Here is a 16,488-nt window from a genome sequence, read left to right on the forward strand (position 1 = left end):
GCACATTTTCAGTTCCATTTTACCTTTTCAGATTGGTGTCGTTTTATTTCTTTAAGGTTCCTGTATTTGAGCTAGTTGCTACTTCAACTTGCCTTTTCCCCACTCCCTTTGAATGAAGAAAGATATGTTCTTAGGATGCTATTAACATGCTAGTTTTGTCTTTCAGGGTCATTAGCCGGGCACAAGGGCTGAAGCTGGTGGTGGAAACCCTGATGTCATCCCTAAAACCCATTGGAAACATTGTTGTCATCTGCTGTGCTTTCTTCATCATTTTTGGCATCTTGGGGGTCCAGGTAGGCTTTGCACAGGGTTCACTGAAAGTAGAATAGACCAGACGGTCCATGTGCTCAAATTCACTGCATGGAATTGGAGACTTTCCTATACACAGACTCTCACAACCATATATGCCTCTGGAAAGGTGCAAGATTCCAAGGGTGCTTATAGAACAAATAATAAGTCCATGTGTTTCAGAGCTGCTTCACAAATTCCTTTTTTTAAGAAATGCAGTCAAAATATTTGATTTTAGCTGCAAAACCGTTTTGTAGGGACTGTATACTTTTTGTGCATTCCGCAGTATGTGAGTTTCATTATGCAAAAGTGTGCTTTCAGCATCACAGTAGCACATACATTTGGAGGGAGGGGCTGGTAGCCTATAATGGATGGTGACCCTTTTTCAGAGCCTGAGGGCTTGCATTCCCTTGGGCAGAGACAAATTGTGCAGAACAATACATGTGAATTTTGCCTCTTGTCTAGTCTGTGTCCTCCATCCAGCCAAGAGGCATAGTCAGAGTCCAAGGGTTCATTCTAGACAGGCAGAAGCACTCCATGATGAGACTGGTGACGGAGGGTGCCTGGGTTGGGGGGAACCCCAAGGTCCAAACAGAGCCCACATTTGGTCCCTGGGCCTGAGGTTCTGTTTCCCTGGCCAGTAAGCTCCCTGTTGCATGTACATGCGTGGTAAGAAACACGCTACAGAACTTGTGAAGCAGCTGTCAGACAAACAAGTCTCTACACACTATTGGGTGGCAGGGGAATCAGGCCACTAACCAGTAGAATACAAATGGAAATTCCTTCCAACCCAAACATTGAATGAAAACCGACTAAGCCTCTCCAAGATACATTTAGCAGCTTTAATGTAGTATTGCAAGTGATTTGTTTCTTAATCAATTGCACAGTTTATAATGGCTTAGTAATATCCATTGGTCCCATTTGTTCTCTTCATATTTTATTTATAGAGCTATGCCTTGATGTATAGGTTGGAATATGTATTATATCACTATAACTATAAAACATCTCATTTTTTTTTTTTTTGAAGTCATCCTGAGCATTTACCGAAACTTTTATCTCTTCAGTCTCCCACTTTCCAGATACAGAAATCTGATTTAGTAATCTTGTTTTGATCTCTTCCCTAATGTGCTGGTTTCAATGCCCCATATTTGCTTCCTGCAGTTCCCAATATTTGCTTCAACTGCTGTAGAGTAGGCACTAGTAACCAACCTGTTATGGAGACAGAGGTGATGAAATATAAGAATGGAAAGTACAGGGTGTAGCTTGATCCCCTGGTCCCTAAGCCTTTCAGAAAATGCTGTGTTGGGGGAAATCATCAACCTTTGGTATGCATCCAGTGTTGTGCTTTTCAACACTTCTACCCCCCAAGTATAGGACTCTTAGGTTAAAAAAAAAAAAAAGATTAAATGTCACCACCTATGAAATATATGGGTTTGCATTGATCTCTATTGTTTGGCTTGCTCAAACAGAGCCCTAAACGCTTGGCATCTCTTTTTGAGTTCAAATAAAGAGGTGGTGTTTAAAGAGTCCAGTGGGAAACGAACCTTGCCATAGGGAAGCAAAGCATGATAATGCCAATAACTTTTGTCACTCAATAAAATAGGGCAAATGTCTCAACCTAGCCTGATGCAGGCTGCTGCACTGACATCCATCATAGTAGCTGTCACGTTCTGCCGCTTCCTGTTTGCCATTGAGAAAGCGACAATATTAATCATCTGGGGTTTCAATACCTTTCACCCTGCTGGTAATTGTATCTGACGCTGTTGAAGTCAATGCCCCGGGGTCACCAGATTCACAATACAGTGTGATGCCCGTGCTTCAAGGGTTGTGTGCACCACAGAATTTCGACCAGTGTAACTGCACAAGCAGGAGAAGCTGCACCTTTCAAAATTCTTCTATTACTTTAAGAGATGTGGAACACCTGTCCCTTATTAAATCTGGCAGTCCTAGACAGAGTGAGTGAGATCTCACAGAAAATGTTGGACTCCTTTGTGAGGAAGGGCAGGATACAGATTTAATGAATAAATGTAATGATGGGAGGCCTTTCCTTCAGTCTACTTACAGGCAGAGGTATAGAATCAACTGGGGTCTAGAAAAGGAGCTGATTTCTTTATCCATGTATATGATTTAACTAGCAAAGAGGTCTGTGCAAAAGTCCTCCCTCTAGTAGTCTGAATAATGTCTTTGTCTGATCAAATGCATGTGTAGACCCAAGGTGATTTCAGGAGCATGAAAGGGCATAACTGTGAAGTCAGCAGGGTAAATGGACCCTGGTACTGGATAAAAGCAAGCAAATACTGTCTTGTAACCTAAATAATAATCCAAGGTAGGAAATGTATTTCCAAGCAGCAATTCAGAAGTTGTCAGAACTGTGAGGAAATGATAGCCAGGGCCGGATTTAGCAGTAGACATACACAGACACCAGGGCTTGCAAAAGAAGGTACAGTTGTGGCATTCTGTTCGGTGGGGAGGCAGATTGACAGGAGACCAACTCTAGCCACCTCCATCTCCTGAAAACATGCTCAGCACAATTACATTATAGTGCTACTTGGATATTTATAGGGCCCCGACTGCTGGATGATCCCAGGTAATTATGTACAGCATGCATTGGAAAGGCGAAATTTCTTTCCAGTTAGGAGCAGCCACTCATGTGGAAGCTTCCAATTACACAATGGCTCTTAATCTTCACTGGATTGGGGGCAATTGTTTATGATCTTGTGTATACTACAGGCTTCCTGTACATTGGGGCCGAACTGCAGTGAGTCACATCTGTAGCAAAAATTAGCCTTGGGCATGACTCGTGGAAATATGGGAGAGAAATATTTATAATAAACAAATAAAAAGTGTGGGTACCACTGGCAGTTATTTGCAGCATTGTTTGCACCATCCAGGTTGTTTGGGTTGTATAGTCCCTGTCAAAGAGAGTAAGATATTCTTGCTAAAACTGGACGTGGTACAATATTTTGTGTATGGGCAGAAATCATGAGTTAGTCCACCATCAACCAAGTACCCTTGAAGAAGAAGATTTGGTGGCTTGTTCCTTCCAAGTCCATCAAGCCAACTCTTAAAAATCATGCTAAATAATCAGCTTTTTCCTCTATCAGTTCCTAAAACTTTGAATGTTATTGTGGAGACATTTTCACTTGTATCCTGATGACTTCTTCCTGCAGCATGCAGTGGTCAGTGATGACCGTTAAGTAACTCTAGACCCTGGACTTCACAGTCTTATAGGGCGCTGGTCATATGTATTAATTTAGTTGTGAAGGACACAGTTGACATTTCTCTTCTCACCAAGGCAATTCCATGCTTTGTAACTGCTTTTCCATTGCTAATATGTTAGAGCAAAGTCAAAGAAAAACCTGTTTGCTAGCCCTGGTAAAAGAAATACTCTGAACTTGTGCAGTTTTGCATTTTTATGGTACCATCATGGCTACAGAAATAAAATGGGGTTTGCTTTTGCTGCTTCATGCTAAACACGTTTACTTGGGGGAAAGCATCGTTTCTTCTAGAAAAGGATAATATATCTTTAAGGAATGAGTAATAAAATGAACATCTGTAACCAAGTACATGCTTGACTTGCCACCTCCTAACTATAAAATATTTTGTTAAAAATAAGAAGGAAGGATGCTGTAGTGACTAGCATCAGCCCTGGTGTTCCCTGGCATGTCCATGCCAGCGCAGATGCAGATGTCAGGCCTGTTTGGAGCTGGCTCCATTATCTGCTGCTCCCTGGGTGGTGATTTGGGGGCCTTTTTGTTGGTTTTTATTTAAATGTCCCAGCTTTTAATGATTCAGAAGGCAGCTCACAAATAGAAGGAAAACCAATTAAATCAATTAAAACAGCAGCATAAAACCGCAAATAAAAATAAATAAAAACAGCAGGACCAAAGCACCATTCACTAAAAGATGGTGTTAATAAAACATTGGGGGCCTGGTGCCAGACCTCAGGGCTTAAATGGGGCAGGTAAGACCTGTCCCTGATGACCACATGCCAAGTGTCTGAAGTTGGGGGCACCCAGACAAAAGCCTCCAGACATATCTCAGTGACCGGGCATTGTAAAGTCACATTTGCTAATTATTTTGCCATCTCTTGGTTTTCACAGCTGTTCAAAGGGAAGTTTTTTGTCTGCCAAGGGGAAGACACAAGGAACATTACCAACAGGTCGGACTGTGCAGAAGCCAGCTACAAATGGGTCCGGCACAAGTATAATTTTGATAATCTCGGCCAGGTATTAATGGAATGGTAATCTGCTTCTTTGCTCCTTTATTTCCCTGATTCTAAGTGTTCTTGCCGATTTTGCAGCTACCGTGGCAAATGACACATTTCCTAGACGCAAAATGTGCACTTAAAATCCCCCATTTTAGCGTTCGTAAGTCTGCACAAGTTCCTTTCTGAATTAAGACAAGGGCTCGCACCTTCTTGGACCATTACACATCATACTACATATGTCTATCAAAAAGCCTCATATTAGAAAATTTGACACCCTGTACCCAGCACAACCTAATGCTTGCCTAAGTGATACACTCCAAATGTTTCTGGACTATAACTCACATTATAGTCAATATGGTCAATAGTAAGCAGTTGATTCCCAACATCATATGAAGGGCGCCGCATTGGCTGCTAACATCTCCATTCATTTACAGGGTCCACTGGAAATCATCCATACTTTAGCAGCGTGGCAGGAACTAATTAGAAGTGAGTGAGGGAAGCCTGTAGGGTGAAAATGGAGCTGGCTGTCTCTGCTTTTTGAATTAACCCTCATTGTTGGACCAGTGTCTGGCACTGATAGGTTTTCGCAGGCGGGAGATGTTCGGCTTCAAAGCACATTATTTTTATCAGCAAGGTAAAAGAACAAGCTAAAATGCAAGTTTAAACTTGAGCAGATAGGGTAGAAGATGGGCACATGAAAGGAGTTGTTTTCTTCTGGCCTAAATGTAATGCTGTGTTTCCTCTTGCCTTTCTAGGCCTTAATGTCTCTGTTTGTTTTGGCCTCCAAAGATGGGTGGGTGGACATCATGTATGATGGACTGGATGCTGTGGGAGTGGATCAGCAGGTACGTGGTTCAGCATTAAGTTAATAGAAGAGACAGTTTTGTAAATAAAAACAAAACTTTAAGGGGTACAGCTCCTCCCAGTATCTCACAATCTTCATGGATAAAGGATGTTCCAATCTTACTTTGCACATTTATACAGCCTTGTCCCCAATACCCTCCTAGGTTGTAATTTTAATGGCTTTCTTCTCTGCCTTGTAGCCAGTCATGAACTATAACCCTTGGATGCTCCTCTACTTCATCTCCTTCCTGCTGATTGTTGCCTTCTTTGTCCTCAACATGTTTGTGGGAGTTGTGGTGGAGAATTTCCATAAGTGTCGTCAGCATCAGGAAGAAGAAGAAGCCAAGAGACGAGAGGAGAAGAGACTCAAGCGGCTGGAGAAAAAGAGAAGGAGTAAGGAGAAACAGATGGCTGGTCGGTAGTCTTTCCTCATCTTTCTGAGTCCTGCTTGACCTTTGACAGTCTCCCCGTAACTCCCTGCCTAGCACCCGAGGCTCAGATTCCTTTCAAAAGCATGTCCAGCTATGAAATTTGCATGAAGGATATAGTTTTGGCATAGGCTAAGTAACGAGCCGCAGAAACATAGCAATGGCTGCATGATTCGCAACTACTTTATACGCTAGGTGATTTTTAAAAAAGAATAATTTTAAATGTATTTTTTTTTATTGCACAAGCTTAGCATTACCCAAATAGTGTCAAATGCAAAAACCAACAGTTCCAGAACAGGCCAAGAATCTTAGGCATGTCTAGCACTGTTGCTGAGAATTAGCTTCACTATTTGGTTTATTACAGCCTTGTAATGTCACAGTGAAATCACTTTTGTCAATTTCTGAGCCAGTTTGCATATCGATTGATGAAACTGCATCGTGCATTCAAGGATGTAATAATAAAAAGCAGCCTTGTTTTAGAAGTGCTTGAAAATATAGTGTATTTGCTTGAGAAATACAGATTTTTTTCTTTAAAATGATGAAGGAAATAACTAGACAGAAATTAGCCAAATTACGTAGATCCACTGGCACACAACCTTGTTGGACCACTTAGAATAATTTTTTAAAAATCCTTTTGTAACCATAGTAGATGTGTCTCTAAAAATCTGAGAAACTTGACATACATATTGTCTTTTTTATCTCAGTTCTGTTTGATTGAAAAACAGGAAATTACATTCAGGTCAGAGGTCACAGGTCAGAGGTACTCTCCTCCATCTTGCATGCCTTCTATTCTGCTTGGATTTTTTTCCCCAAATGCCCCTGCGTTCATTCATGGTATCACTCTTGTTACTTCCATCTTTAAGTGTTCTTATGGCTTTCCTCCAACCCATTATCCCTTCCACATTTATTTCATCCCTTTCAGACTGACACCAGTAAATCTGTAGGAATCTCTCTTTGTTGTTGTTGTTGTTGTTTAATGGTTATTTTAAAAAATGGTGCAATTCCCTGTATGGTTGTTCTATAGGTATAACAAGATAGGACCATGATTTGTGTTGTGTGTTGTTGTTTTTTGAGCATTAATTATATTAAATTAATATCTACATACTTAAGGACATTTGCAACTTAGAGGATTATATTTTAACATTATTTACTTGAGGGTAAGGATTCCAGATCAGAAGATCTGAAACGAATAAATCATGCTGAAACTGTGGTTTATTAATGAATTTTGTGACACTATTCAGAAATAAGAGAGCTCCATAATGAGCTATGAGGTTGTGGTGTTCACAAGTGACCTTTCAAAGTATTTCAGAACTGACATGATTTTTTCCAAAACAATGACTATTTCGATTTATAGCTCAAGGAACATACAATCATGTTATAGGAAGAACTGTCCATGTATTGGGGTTCATGTTCTTTTTTTAGCCAAAGTTCATGGGATTTTGTACACATGAAACATCCCATGATGCATAAAGGCACAAAGGTGAAAAGGTTTATTGGAGATACTTTGGTAGTATATCTATCAGTGTCAGTGAAAAGTATGCATGCACCCGTGTTCTGCTGGTATAGCATCTGCATATATTTTAGTGGTAATAACATGGTAAAGAGACAAAAAGCCTCACAGGCTTTCGTGCATAAACTAGTCTTGGCCTCCCAGCCAGCGTAGAGTTTTGTCAAATGCAGCTTCTTGCTACGACAAAGGAAGCCTTATAAAGTAACTCTGGGAAGAGGGAAGATTTAAGAATGGAATTATACTCTCCTGAAAGAGTTCCATTTTAAAGGAAAGCTAGCTCCAGTCATGCCTGTAACACATTTGGAAAGCAATGCAGTCCCATGGAATCTGGCACAGAATTGTGGCCTGTGTAGGATTAGCTTTGACATAGTAGGACCTTATATGGAAATATAAAATGGCATGCCTCCTCTCACCCACCCCTTCTTGTTCAAGGTGAAAGGCCCGCCCCTTGTCATCCTTTATGTTTACTTGCCTTCACACCTCTCAGTGGGCCACAGCCCTGGGGAACCTATTAACCATCTTATGCATTATTCCTTGGTTCACTAGACTCCTGGCCTGCCCCTCTGTCTGGCGTAGTGTACTTACTGTAACTTGCCTGTTCATTACTTATTTCCCATATTGTCTTGAGACACTATGGTATTTCCCCCCACTGCCATATTTCTTAGCTTCTCTAAAACCTCTAAACAGCTTACAAAAATAAAACATTAGAATAATCAGTAAAAAACAAAAAAACAGCTAAGTATAGGTTTAAAAAACACTCAAAAGATAATTAAAATCAACAGTAAGCAAAAAGAGATTAAAACACGCCAGTATTCTATATGTCTGGGTAGGCTTGCCTAAACAAAAAATGTATTTTTACTGTCAGAAAGTTCTTCCTGATGTTTAGTCGCAATCTCCTTTCTTGTAACTTGAAGCCATTGGTTTGAGTCCTACCCTCCTCCAGAGCAGGAAAAAACAAGCTTGCTCCATCTTCCAAGTGACAATAAAATTATTAACTATGATTATTTAAGGCTTGGTTTCCAGACCCTTGAACGTCTTGGTTGCCCAACTCTGCACCTGTCTTTCCTGATTAAGATATTATGGAGAAATAGAACTGATTGTCATCAGTATATTGATGGCCATTTGCCCCAAAACACCTAATGGCCACTTCTAGACCTTCATATAGATATGAAATAGCATTGGTCATAGAATAACATGATCACCAGTGGGCCAAAAAGGAGTCTGTGTTTTAAGCAAGCACTGGAAAGAGTTGGGTTGATGGGAGTTGATGGGAGTCCAGCAATATCTGGAGGGCCACAAGTTCCTCAGCCCTGCCTTAGACAGTCACCTAGTTTCCTTATGCAGCTGATGGGAGTTGATGGGAGTCCAGCAATATCTGGAGGGCCACAAGTTCCTCAGCCCTGCCTTAGACAGTCACCTAGTTTCCTTATGCAGCTGATGGGAGTTGATGGGAGTCCAGCAATATCTGGAGGGCCACAAGTTCCTCAGCCCTGCCTTAGACAGTCACCTAGTTTCCTTATGCAGCCTTTGATGTAGGGATGACTACAAAACACATCAGTTTACAAATGATTTTATGAAATGGTTACTCCATTGATGAGGAAAAGGTGGACCCTGAATATTACGAATACCACTTAAAATGGATGTTCTTATAAATTATTCTGACACAATTATTATTGTGAAAATATGTTTTACAAGTTAAGTGTAAAAATCGAACCACAGTTAAAAGTAATGTGTGTCATAATTTTATGTGGTCCAGGCTACTTGTACAACACCTTCAGCTTTCTTCCTAAGTTTGGAAATTAACATAGGTATTTAGGGATTTAGTATTTGCTACAATAAAACTATAAGCATAATTCATAAATCTCATAGTTATGATTCCACTAATGATACTCGTTACAAAGGGCTTCAACAGAGAAAGTGAGGATTTTATAGCTTCTTCCCTAGCTGTAACATATTGAGCACCCTTTCATTTAATGTAAGCTCCCATTGACACATCATAATTCCCTGGAAAATAATTTCACTTTGGCTGTGATTATTGTTATTTTTAAAAGAACCACTTGGTAAAGCTTAATATTTCATCGTGTTTTCAAGTTTTCAAAAAAATAAATAAATCCTGAAATACTTTGAATTATGTTGGCTACGAGAGCAGATATAAAGGGGGGGGGCACACATGAGGTATGAGGAATTTCCTAAAAGAAAGTCACAATCCACTCTGTGCATGGAATGATATTGCCAGTTAGTTCTCTAATGTATTGGGACATGGGTTGAAATAGTCTGCTGAAGAATGAGAAGTTCTTGCAAAAGAAACTACCATATAAAATTTACAGAAGAAAGAAATTGTCCTCTTATAATCATTTTAGAACTATAACATTCATTTGCAGTCTGTTGGGTTGATTGGAGTGAAAATTGCATTTATTAGCGGACAAATCTCTTGCTTAGTACTATGAGGAAAAAGTTGTTGTTTTTTAAGATTGCAGGCACAAATGCCAGTTGAGTTTGCCCTGGCAGAACACTCTTTGACTTGTGTACAACAAATATGCCTAAGGGCAGAACTACGTGTTGTGGAAAAATAAGTGCCTACAAATCTATGGTGGCCACTTCCAAACCATTGGGTAGCTTTGGAAGGGAGCAATTGGGGTGGGAAAGTTGTGTGCGCTGGCAATGGAGGATGGGATCAAGGGCACCCTGTCAATGAGGTGATATGGAAGCCGTTTGCCTCAGGCAGCACATCCAACCGCTGCCATTGCCCCATTGCCAGCCTCCCCGGGGCTTCGCTAGTGCAGCACCATTGCCTTCACCGCTGCTGCATTGTGGTGGAAGTGTGGGCACATCCACAGGCAAGGGTGCAGTTGCGGTGTCAGAGTCGGTGGCAACGTGAGTGTGATGGCAAGGATGAGGTGGGGGTCTGAATTGGGGAGGGGGCATCATGGCATTTTGCTTACAGCAGCAAAATGTCTCAGGCCAGCCTGGGTCAGGATGGTTCTCTCATAATCAAACAACTGTTTTCCTGCTCCAACAAGCCAACCCTATTTTCCCCTCACACAGTTCTAGTTTAGGGATGGATGAATTACCCTCTTTCTGGTCCATGTCAGTTTTGCATGTAAGGAATATCCTATCCTATTTGTTGCTATTTTTTTAAAAAAGGAAATGCACTAAATATATGCATTTAACTTGTACATATTTTGCATGGACTTTTGTATGCAGTTCCCACTAGAAGTGCATATTTTGTGCATTTTTCTGTAAAATACACATCTTTGAATGCTTTTTTTAAAAGCTGAAACTGATTTGTCAACTGTGTTCTGAACTGCATATAAGTCCAGGGCTGGCCTATAAGGTTGGTTTGCTTAAAAATGCAGACGGCACAAATTTCTCCTCTATCTCTTGTCTAGATGCATGTTTCCCCTAACAAACATGTCTGGAACTCTTAAAAATTGTTCAGAGGAAGGCACTGAAGTAGAAAAGCAATGAATATTGGGAGTGATAAAGAGCCCTTCCCTTTGCCAGCTCTCTACTCCAAATGGGTTCCTAACAGATGTGGTCACTGGAGTTTTGTTCTACATGTTCGCACATAATGTAGCATTTCACCTCTTAAAATATTTATTTCTAAATAACCCATTAGTTATACAGTTGGTTGAAATGGTGAGATTCCTCTGGGGTAAGTGGCATGAAGACTGTATAGTAACTAGAATTTTCCCACCCAACTCCCTGTATGTTTACTTATCACCTAGGGACCAATACGGATGCCAAGGTTGTACTGTATTATGTTGCCCTGGGCCCAGTACCAACCATGTGACTAGGTAGTTACTTGAGTCTAGACTAGTCCTGGCATAGCCCCACTGGTTTTAATGGGATTTTGTGGGTATTGCTTTGGGTCAAAAGACTACAAGAAAGCAGGTTTCAGCTTCTCCTTTATATTTCTTTAGAAAGGATTACAGCATTCATATTTTTTTCCTGAGGTGATGCTATCCCAGATGTCATGCTGATAACTTTAATACTTTATTGACTTGAGAATATGGAAGGAATGGTCTATAGTTACATTTGGGGCTTCCCTTTGCCTGCCACTGTTATTTACCCGTAATAATCCTAGTTTATTCCACTGTAACATATAGTTCCCCTGAAGGCTACATTGATTTATGAGAGAGGACCATTTTCCCCTTAGCTGTCTGCCAGTGCATCACAGTGGATAAGAACCTCATATTCTGCTCACCAACCATTACATTGCTCAGGATCAACTAGTTCTGTTTATCTCAGAGGTGTCTTGGGTTTATGTTGCCCTGTATGCGTGTGTGCACTTCCCAAATGCTGCATTGTGAAAAGTGTTTGGAAACTGAAGAGATTTGTGAACATAGGCTTTGATGGTGATGTGCTGCTGCTGCAAAAAAGTTACTGTACAAATTCCTCTGAGTGTGAGCAACCCATTGGGGTAGCCTCTCGCAGCCCCAGCCTATCAGTATTCTGAGTGTTTTCATTCTTAATATTATTTTTTAATGACATTAATAACATTATTTAGTTTTATATTATAATGTTCTTAATGCCAATCTTGGGGCTTTTAAACTGAAAGGCAACATGAATTATACTACTATGAATACTTACGGTAATCTCAAATGGCTAGGCACTGTACAAGTGTTAAATCATAAGACCACATCGTCCTTGCCTACAAATTTAAAAGGCTGATTTGCCAATAAAGACCACCCTCCTTTTCATGGTGTGGAACTGGGTGCTCTCTGCTCGTAGAATTGTAGAGTTGGAAGGGGACCTGAGGGTCATCCAGTCCAGCCCCCTGCAATGCAGGAATCCTGCCCACACCTGTCCCTGGCTGGGCTCAAACCACCAACCTTCTGGTTAACAGCCAAATCCACTGACCCATTGCACCACAGGAGGTATACTCTACATTGCTTCTATCTAAACTCCACTGAAATGTGTGGGTGCCTTTGTGGGTAACGGTTGTAGGCAGGCAGAACCCTTGTTTTGCCCTGCCAGGGTGACGGTGTGCTTTTGTCAGAGTGACGGGTGCATGAAGCGATGAAGACGGAATGAAGGATTGGCCTCGCATCCTCTCCAGTGATTTAATGCCCTTTCGTTCTTCTAGATCTAATGCTGGATGGTGTAATAATGGACAGCTCAGCCAGTGCAGTGCCAGGTACTGGGAAGTCCTTGCTGTCTTTGTCTCACATGAATGGCAGTGCTGTGTGACTTAACGGCCGCCCACTGGTCCTATGAGGCAGCTTGCTAGATTGTGTGTGGTGGAAGGCCTTTTCTTGGTTTTTCTGCATTTCACGCATGTTGTTTTTGTGCTTGTTTTTAAAAAAATAGAAACGTCTGCAGGTTTGACTTATCACTGACACATTTTTGATGTTATGGTCTTAACCTTACCTTTTTAGCAGGTTTTCTTTTTCTTTTTCATCACAAATATTGCCGACTTCCCTTCGATGTTCTTTTCTTTGTTTTTTGGTTGTTTTCAGGAAAAGATTTTTTGGATAATGTCTGGGTCATCCACTTTGGAGCTATTTGATGTGTGGTGATTAACCTTGTACAGATGTGCAGAGACTTGGGGGGAGGTCCCTCATTTTGTACTCACTATGAGAGGGGCAGTCACCAGAGCTAAAAATAGTGTCGCCTCAGGTGACAAATATATTTTTGCAGAATATTTTGTATACAATGTTCTGTAATGGGCTCCCCCATCACCACCAAAGTCCTATAGTGTTTCATATCCTTCCCCGGTACAACCTTGCTTAAGATAGATCTGGAGACTGGGGAGAATTTTTCAGAAGAGAGTTTTGTAAGAAAAATGGTTGATACAATTCATTCCTCAACCCAAAAGAATATTTGGCAAAATCCCTTCCCCATTTTGCAACCCTAAAATATCAGGAGATAATTGAGGAGGGCATTGCAGCTCTGCTCTATTAACTGTATTTTGAAGTAAAATGTAATAGCTGCATCAGCTATCAATGTTTTACTTGCCTAGATACTGATCTGTGCATGTGGACAATTCTCCTCAGCTATGTTATTTGGGAAGAAAGAGTCCACCAAAATCAGTTGAAAACTTATTCCAAAATGCATTGGGATCGTGCTGTTAGGTATACAGTGGTATCTCGGTTTGTGAACGTCTCCATTGGCGATGGTTTCGGTTTTCAAATGCCAAAAACCCAGAAGTAAACGCTTCCATTTTCAAACACGCCTCGGAAGTCAAATGGCTTCCGCTGAGGTGCCACTGTATTTTTCTCAATTTTCTCTATGAAATTTGCAGACCACCCTTTGCGCCTCGGTTTTCAAATATTTCAGAACTCAAACAGTCTTCCAGAACAGAGAAATACATTTGAAAACTGAGGTACCACTGTATACCTAACAGCATGATCTGTTTAGGGGACAGCTCCTTATCTGTACAGGGCCCAAGCCTTAGCCCAACTTCTTAATAAGGTGATACCCCATTGTCCAGGTTCTGCTCCTTTAGACTGTAGTGGGGGCTCCTGCGATTGAATGTTCCCCCACTGAAAAATAAAAAATCCACACGTTTAAACAAATTAGAAAGGAGAACGTTTGTGTTGTTTTCAGTGTGAGAAAAAGTGATGTCATGTCCTACTTCATTAATCAAGATTTAGCAAGAGACAGATAGGCATCTATAGCTCTATAGATCTATAGCTCTGGGCCTGCTTAGCAAATTCTTTACTTCAGCAAGCACAGAATCAAACATTGCCTAATAAAGGACAGTCTCTTTAATCCACCTTTAGAAAAACTCAAAAGAGCAACAGGAATTTGATTGCTCAACTCGTCCACTTCTTTACATAGCATAAGATAACTGAACCTCTCATTGGCTGCCAGAAAATCCTTCTAGTCACTCCATGCATTTGTAAAAACCAGACTGGGCATATTTCATGTGAGAGTCTCAAGGACTTTTCCACCACAGTGACCCTGGTCATAATTGCCAAACACTGAATCAGCTGTTGGGTTGTAAGCCAGAAGAACACATCACTGGCAAGTGTTGCAACTTTGGAAAACCAGGAAAGGTTGCATACATTAGACAAATTGTCTGCAGCAATCTTGCAGGGAGACTTTTCCAAATTCTTCAAATTATATGGTAGTTCCAGGGGATAAGTGAATATGGTGCCTATTTAAGCATGATGCACATTAACACAGACCCTGATAGGTATAGGGCTAATTTGAGCTGCAACTCTAATAATACAAGTTGTGTAAAAAAGTAAACAAAGAGCATTACAGAGGAATAAATCGGAAGGGGATTTTAAAGATATATATGGCTTGCAAAAAATGACCCAGCTCATTTTAATAAATCCTGAATCTCCTCAACATTACCATTCTTTATGTTCCATTTCTTTGCATTCACATGTTCATATTCTCTGTGTGGGCTAGGAGATCAGTCCTGTCCATCCCCTTGGACAAGAGCTAGAGGAAAATCTCCTGAGACTTGTCCTTTCCCTGTGATTCTAATCTTAAAATCTTAGATGTACATTGGAGTGTTCCGTTGCATTTGTTTGTTTTGAATGCTTTGGCGTCGTCCCAAGTGGGCCATTCTTCAGTGCAGGCTCACAAAGAACCTCTTAGTTTGCCTTTCCTTGTGTCTGATTCTCAGACCTGTGCTTTGTCTTCCCTTTGTTGTTGCCTCATACTGGTGCTCACATTATTAAACACAATGTAATGCTCATTGGTGTGAAAGGACAGAGAGAGACTCTTTTGTGAAAGTACTTTAAATGTGTGTGACAGTAGGAAACCAATGATACCCATGCTCTACAAACTAGCCCTAATGAGTCATTCAAACCTGAAAACCCAGGATGTCTTTCTTTCTTTGCATTTTACAAATTGTAGAAAGAAAATGGTGCTATCTATCTGTATTGTTTACTGGTATAAAGTCAAGATTTTATTTTTGGACAGGATGCTGTCTGTCGCAGCTGGAAAACTCTCAGTGGGAACAATTTAACCATTTTCCACTTTGCTTTTAAAAAATGCCACTCACTAAAAAAAAAAAAGACTAATAAAACCACTTGTTTAAATGTCAGTGTTACTCCCATGCACATCACTTTGAACTCAATATTCTCTGGACAGTTTGTAAATCCAGCTGCTTAGTAAGAGCTGCATCCCTGACCGCTTATCCACTTGATGAAGGCTTGGGGGAGCATTCGACCCCCTATTTGTGAAACGTTATGCCATTCAAAATGATACATAAATGCCAACACTGTTAGACAGCTGTTTACAGCTGCCACACCAGATCACTTCAGAACATCATCCTACAGAAGCCAAAGAAAAATAGGAATATGTTTTGCCCGCTTTGGGCTACGTCCTGCGTAAATTGTGAATAAAAGGGTCTCTCAGTTGGCATGTTTACTCAGTGGGGTTGCCAGTCACTATGAGGTCAATATGGTGGTCGTATGAGCCTTATTGCTCTGACATACTATGCACACTGGACAGTATCCAATAATCCTTTGTCATGTTCCCTCCTTCCCTCTGGTGTGAAAGGGAGCTAGAGTTGTATCTACCGTAATCTTCCAAGATGAGAGGGAAGAGTGAAATTACCTTAATACTACCAGCTCTCTTATTACTATTGGCATAAAATGCGGTCTGAATCGCCACCACTCTGTGTAACTTGATGATGGTACACAAAAGATACTTTGCCATTTATATCCTGGATTCTGGTTTCAGATCAAATCAATGTGACTCCATAATCAACCAATAGAAGTTCATTCCTTGTTTTTTACTGAGCCCTCCAAAGCAGCTTGATTTAGAACCTGTTTTCCCCCTCTCCACCCTTGCTGGTGCTTGTTGTTTTATTATAGGCCTTCTTGTCATTATTTTCTTGCTTTTCTTTGCCTACCATTTTCCTCCCTCCTTCCCCCACCCCATACACACGCACACCCCATTGATACCCTCGATGTCAGGATGTTGTCTTAATCTTTCCAGAATCTTCCTAACTAATTGAGCATTCTTCTTGTTCTTGACCCAGTCACTGTATTGTAGCAGTATTGGTGGTGTGGTGTCATTTTGTGTGATGATTCATCACCTAGACTTGAACAGATGTCTGTATTTCCCAAGATGTTGGTACCTCTCAAATATTTCCTAGAACAAATAATGCTGTTGCATAGGGGGGCACGGATGTCAGGTCTAGAACAAGACATTTTAAGTACTGTACCAAAACTTACAAACAATCAGAAATGTGGCTTCTTTATAACACCAGCAAAAAGAAACAATACTTTTATTTTCAA

At 40.8% G+C, this 16,488-nt stretch overlaps 1 protein-coding gene across 3 annotated transcripts in view; it reads left to right on the forward strand.

Moving 5' to 3' along the window:
- CACNA1G (calcium voltage-gated channel subunit alpha1 G) overlaps nt 1-16,488 on the forward strand; it is a gene marked incomplete at its 5' end in the record, with an annotated part of 323,156 nt that overhangs the window by 270,919 nt on the left and 35,749 nt on the right. For 2 of the 3 annotated variants that reach the window (XM_083429993.1, XM_083429994.1), the window contains 4 exons: nt 167-293; nt 4,392-4,517; nt 5,254-5,343; nt 5,542-5,755. In XM_083429993.1, the coding sequence (XP_083286119.1) occupies nt 167-293; nt 4,392-4,517; nt 5,254-5,343; nt 5,542-5,755 (557 nt within the window). Of the gene's footprint in view, nt 1-166; nt 294-4,391; nt 4,518-5,253; nt 5,344-5,541; nt 5,756-12,368; nt 12,420-16,488 lie in introns of all 3 variants that reach the window. The other variant, XM_083429992.1, reaches the window with a different exon arrangement.

This window comes from Podarcis tiliguerta (genome assembly GCF_965153285.1).
Source record: "Podarcis tiliguerta genome assembly, chromosome: 2".
Lineage (NCBI taxonomy): Eukaryota > Metazoa > Chordata > Lepidosauria > Squamata > Lacertidae > Podarcis > Podarcis tiliguerta.